A 6,559-nucleotide genomic window follows, 5' to 3' on the forward strand; every position below is an offset into this window, starting at 1 on the left:
ACCAATAAAATAAATGAGATATAGGTAGATAGGAAGGGATGGGGGGATTTGGGGGAAGGGATCTATTATCTTGTAATACTAACAAGTTATACAAGCTTTAAAATATTTATAAGTAAGAACTAACAGTTTGAGATGACACCACTAAGTTAAGAAATCATATTTGTGTGTCAGGGCAGATTCTAAGGGGGAGATTGGTTGGTTAAGGTGGAACAGATAGCTGTGTAATCTGACTTTGATAAAATAATCACGGGGCCCAAACCTGAGTTTTCTGCCTATTGTTCATGTAAAGCAAAAAACATTTATCAACACAGAGTACAACAATATTTCAGCATCTGTGTGTGTTTGTGTAAGAATTCAGGATCTTTTAAAACCTTTATCTAAGATAAGACTGTGATTATGTGCAAAGACTTTTTCTATCTAAGTTTCTTTGAGGAGCACTCTAGTTCTTAAAGTCTGAGAAGGCTGATTACACATAATATTTATTTGCACTAAACGGCATAATGAAAGAAAACGCTATGCAGAATATGTAAAAATCTGTGAATTTTAACAATGTGACATTTGATGCTGAGTACATTAGAACCACTACAAAATCAGAGATAAGCAGAGGATATTAACCCTTCTGCTCCACGGGAGGTTTCTGTCCTCTCTGAGCTCGCCTTAGGACACCTGTATTATGGTTTGAAAGGTGTACCACCCCGGTCAAACTCCCCACCTGCCACTGTCCTCGGAGCAGGTCCTGTTTTTGGCTACTGAGTTCAGACGCCCCGCTCGTGAGGTTGTTCTGGTTCTGGCAAGAGGTCCTGCCCTCCACCTTTTCAAGGTACCAGCAATACTGTCCCGGACGTTGATGCCAAAAGGTCCTTCAAAGACCTCCAGCCATTGAAACCAGGGTAAGACAAATGCCTCAAAGCGATCCGTGATTATCAGTGAAATGTTCTCCATATTCCTGTAAAAGTCAATCCTTAAAAACCTTTTATTGTAGAGTCGGCAAGGGTTCTCCTTCATATAGGAAGGACTGCCTTTGTCACGATGTTTAAATGTTTTAAGACTGATTTCATATACTTAGAAATAAGAATGTTGCTTGCTCTTACTTTGTGTTTTCTAAAAGAGAGAAACCCCTGAAATTTGAATCTGTTTGAATCTATTTGAAGGATTCTTATATGGAAAGTATTCTATAAAGACTGATTGGACCTATTCCCATAAGTCCAGCCGAGTCATAAATTATTATTATTATTATTATTTATTTGTTATGCATCACAAGTTTTCAGCAGCGCCATACACAGAACAAGCAGTAGACTATACAGGGTGAGACAGTACTGAACAATAAACAAAAAATACCAATACTTCAGAAACTCCAGGCAGGCAAATGCAGTAGATGTGGAGCAGAAGAACAGGTGTGGAGACAAGAGGGAAGAGGGCCCTGCTCATACGAGCTTACATCCTAAGGGAGGGTAAACAAAACAGGCACAAGGAGAGACAGTTGAAGCATGGGGGAGAAAAAGGGGGGCTGGGAGGAGAGAGGGGAGAACGAGCGGAGAAGATGAGGGGGATAAGTGGATGGTTGGTAGGTTTTGAGAAACAGCATCAGTTGATGAGAGTAGAGCATGACCAGAAGAGTGTGTTTGATGGTGGGTAAAATCAATGATTTTGGTGGTGATGTCATAGATTCCATGGTCACAATGAGAATGCTAATTTTAAAGACCTGCATCATATGCAGAACAGATATTTATGGTTCAGCATTTGAAGGATGTTATTTTAGCAATTGTCAAAAACTCCATCATGTTCACTTGTCAGAATGTTATAGATTTAAGCTTGGAAAGACTGTCCACTGCAATCTGTGTGTTGCCTTCACAGAGAAAAGGGTGGCTTAAATGTTGCTGAAAAAACAAAAATGGAAAAGTTAAAGATTATGAATGGGGACTGTATTAGAGGCCTAAAAAATGCTCAACTAAAGGTAGCTATGGATTGCATAAATCATGTACAAGAAAATTCATATTATAGCACAGAAGAGACTGGAGAGCTGAAAGGCAGACAGTTTTAAGAACTCCATAACTGGTAACAACCTAACCTATTATGTATTGCTCTCATCTGCAATGCATGTAAGTTCACAGCCTCCTGTAGTTTCATGAAACTGTTATCCACTGTGCTGTCCTTTAGTGAAGAGAGTCAAGTTGCTAAATGAGACAAACCTACTTAAAGAATAGAGACTTATATTCTCACGGTTTCCTTTCATCTATTTTCAAAGTTTTGTTCAATATATAGTGATTATAGATGTTATCGGATTTCACCAAGTTCTTCTTTACTATTAGCTATTGTATGGGGCTCAGGTGCCTCAGAATATAGTTGTACATCTGAAGACATGGAATGACCTGGAAAAAAAAGTGGGGAAGTTTTGCTGTCAGTGTGAGGGACAGAAAATGTAATGTATTTCTGCATATCAGTATGTGGAGATGACTTTCTCGTTTACCCCTAGACTTTCTTTTGTGAATCATGCTTGTCTTCTCCATTATAGCATCAGAGAGTTGTCATAATGCAAGTCCAGTTGGAGTATAAAAAATTGGATATGTCTCTGAGTATATCAAAGCAACATGAGACGCTATCATTGGCCACCCACCCCCATGATTAAGTTACAGGGTCATTTATAACTAGTGAGACATGTATCTATGGACAAGGGTTACAAGTAAAGTAGTTTTCTCCATGCCTGAAGATAATAAATGCAGTCTGGCCATAAATGGAGGACCTATGAGAGTTTTGCTTTAGATATTAGGATCGGATTTTATTTTACTAAGTTGCTTGGCACACTGGAGATACAGGAGTAGGCAAGTTGGAGGACTACTTATGTGAACACACTAATGTGGAGCTGCTCTTTGGGATACTCTTTGCCCTGTTTTGTAGGGTGCATTAATATTGAAGACACATGTAGTGCTTGTGGATTTCACCAACCAAAGTTGTGCCTATCACTGTGCTCTCCAAGAGATCTCATGCCACTGACAGAATTTGGGTGATGTGGGTGTTGTATGAAGATTACTATAGGTTAGTACAGGCCCCTATGAAAAAAGTAAGCAGATCTTGCATATAATTTGTATAAATTGTTCACAAGGACAGAAGAGTTGTAAACCCTCATAGGTGAAGAAGTGTCAATTTCCGAGTCCTTCTTTGTTGGCAAGTAAAGAACTGGCACTTACACTGCTGTACAGGCTTATAACATTGTGCACAATGTGGATGCACAGTAGATATTAAGTAACAAAAGGATAGAACCAATTCTCCTTAATATCTGCACTGACAAACTGCGCTGCAGGCCCTGAAGCTGACCTGAGTATAGGTTGAGATATGATCCATAATTGGGCAGGGAGGGATTAACTACCATGCCATTTTAATATTTTTGAGTTAAGCAGTGCTGGTAGGTAAACACTAAAAATTCACAGAAAAGAAAAGTATTGAGCCAGTATCATGAATTGTCCAGTAAAATTAAGTGCAAAAATGTTATTTCTTCTAAACATATCATGTGGTGTTTGTTGGAACCATCAAAAAGATTCCCATGTAAAATAAGAATAAATGTGTTTTTTATACAATAGGTAAAAATAATCTTTCTGCTTTTCTACTTCTGACATATTTTATACACGTTGCAGAGCTGTATTTACCATATAATTAGACTGGGCTAGTTTCACTAAGCTGCGGGTTTGAAAAAGTGGGGATGTTGCCTATAGCAAACAATCAGATTCTAGTTTTCATTTATTTAGTACTTTCTACAAAATGCCAGCTGGAATCTGATTGGTTGCTATAGGCAACATCCCCCCTTTTTCAAACCCGCAGCTTAGTAAATCTAGCCCTTAGTCTTTAATTATTGGTCTTTATTTAACAGAACATTAAAAAAAAAAGGATGGACGAGGAGATGCTAGACTTAAGGGAAAGAATATTTGGGATGTCCAATCACTAATTTAGGACATATTCATTTAGAATGCCTAGTGCAGTAGCAAATCAAAAATAACACTGACATGGCCACTAATACTATAATAATGTTCCTTTACAGAGTAACCCAGATATGACATGGAGAACCAGACATATATAACGGAATTCCACTTAGTGCTATTTTCAGCAAATTCTTATTATACATCATTAACTACCAGTCTGTTTTTCTTCCTATATATGTTTGGAGTTCTCATCAATTCTATTATAATTACAGTGATATATACTGATGATCAGTTACACACCCCCATGTATCTATTTCTCTGTAACCTGGCCTTAGTAGATATCTGTTATACAACCACTACTGTCCCTAAACTGCTGTACATGTTATTATCTGGAGATAATACTGTATCCTTTACACAATGCTTCACTCAGATGTACTTTTATATTTCAGTTAGTTTTACAGAAGATCTTCTCATATTTGTTATGGCGTATGACCGATATGTTGCTATATGTAATCCTTTACACTATCACTTTATCTTAAATAGGAAAAACTGTCTCTTATTTGTGTCTGGCATTTGGATCTCAGGATATTTAAATGCAATTGCACTTACAATCCAAGCGTCAAACATGTTTTTCTGTCATTCAGATATCATACACCACTTTTTCTGTGATATTAAAGCTCTGATTAATATCTCATGTGCTGGCAGTGAAGACGTTTATATTGTAATCTATTTGGATGCGTTGATATTTGGAGTTTTCCCAGTCATGTTCAGTTTGACATCTTATATAAAAATTATCAGGGTCATCTTGCAGATAAAATCTAAAGGTGGAAGAAAAAAAGCCTTCTCCACCTGCTCATCCCACCTCACCGTTGTCACGATTTACTATGCAATAGGTTCATCTGTGTACATGATGTCACCTTCAGAAAGCTCCAAAATTCTTGAACCAGTCTTTACTGTGGTGTATGCAGTTGTCACTCCCATGATCAACCCTCTGATATACAGTCTACGAAATAAAGAAGTAAAACTGGCTCTGCTGAGAATCCTGAGGTAAGACTAAGGGGCAGATTTATCGAACATTCATCAGAGGAATTTAGCCATAACTTCAACTTACAGGATTTAGAAAAAGGAACATCATTATGGGTGGAGGAGTGAACTTTATGCTTTGCAGCTTAACATCTTCCATCCACCGCTATTCATCAGTGGAATCTTACCTTACCTCAGTCTAAGAGAACTCAGACAATGTTATATCACCACAGGAATCCCCTCAAGTATACATTATTATATTTCCATAGTGAATGTTACCAGAGTTTGGACAGTTTGAATTATTTCATTATGCAGGACATGGTACTCTACATATAGTAGCAGCTATTTGCATTTGTATAAGCTAAATTATAAAAGATTTTAGATTATGTTTGTATTGTATTAATGTTATGCATTATGCTAGTAGTATGTCATTTATGATAGCTACAGTATGTTCTATAGAATTGTAATAAACTACTTTCCATGCTAATTTTATAAATAAATTCTTATTGCACTAGTGGTATAATGAGAGCATTATTATTTCTATTTCTTGCTTGTTTTTCTATTTGTGGAGGATTTCCTTATGATTTTGTGTGCCTAATTTCAAGTGATTTTTCTTTTATCATTACCTGTTAGAAATTCTTATGTAGGAATTAGCTCGATGAGCACCAACAACTGCCTGTTTAGGCTAAATGAAAATCTTTGTCATACAATGGAAAATCAATAGATGATAGTCTCTAATTTACATGACATGTTTCTTATCCAGCAAATAACACCCATTCCACATATATTAGGCAAACTAAATATAATTTTCTATATAAAACTGAAACTCTGGAATTTAATTTAGAATACACCGCGGGCCTGATTCATTAAGGAACGTAAATGCCGGTACCTGCCGTAATTCAAGCAAAATATGTGCATACCCAGATACGGACTTTACACCTGTGAATACAAATGCAAGCAGTTCATTTTTGAATGCAAAGGACACTTCGGACAGCCTACGATATCATGGGAGGGAAGGGGAGTGTGCACGTGGTCAATGTACAGTAAGCGTGTGCCAAGGTTGAGCATAAGCACATCCATCCGATCCAAACTCAGGTACATTATTTTCAGCTGTATCACTTGTACCAGCTGCAGGGCAGGTGTAAGTGCCGAGTGGTAGTGATGACGGTCACATATGCATGTCAGAACACGTGTTTAGAATTAAGAACAACTGTAAAAATGCATTTTATGTACAATAGACATTAATAACCTCATGATAAATGTATTTCATGGGGAAGAACAGTTTTATTTTTCTATGATTTTCATTAATGACTATATTATTAACAGGTTTTAATGTATTTAATAATATTTTTTTAATCTGTGTGTTCCGATGCATTCTGCAAGAGAAGTTTCTTCAGATCAGCATGTGGTTGCATAAGGACATGCGTATGCCCAATTTATGTGCGATTTTGAAAAACACATTTTATGTTTGTTTTGCGTGCCTTAATGAATCAGGCCCAGTATTGTCAGGTACTGGGAAGTAAACTTGTTTAGAATGGTTGCTCTGGGTAACAGTGACTGCTAAGTAAGCATAGAATTCCTTGACCAACCTCATCCTACTATAGATTATGTTACCTTCTCTGCAA

The 6,559-nt window shown here is 37.1% G+C and overlaps 1 protein-coding gene across 1 annotated transcript in view; it reads left to right on the forward strand.

Moving 5' to 3' along the window:
- Nucleotides 1–4,962, forward strand: part of LOC142098464 (olfactory receptor 1G1-like) — a 79,460-nt gene extending 74,498 nt beyond the window's left edge. The window contains exon 4 of the mRNA XM_075181309.1: nucleotides 4,184–4,962. Within this exon, the coding sequence (XP_075037410.1) occupies nucleotides 4,184–4,962 (779 nt within the window). The remainder of the gene's footprint in view (nucleotides 1–4,183) is intronic.
- The last annotated feature ends 1,597 nt before the right edge of the window (nucleotides 4,963–6,559 follow it).

This window comes from Mixophyes fleayi, chromosome 7 (assembly GCF_038048845.1).
Source record: "Mixophyes fleayi isolate aMixFle1 chromosome 7, aMixFle1.hap1, whole genome shotgun sequence".
Classification (NCBI taxonomy): Eukaryota; Metazoa; Chordata; class Amphibia; order Anura; family Limnodynastidae; genus Mixophyes; species Mixophyes fleayi.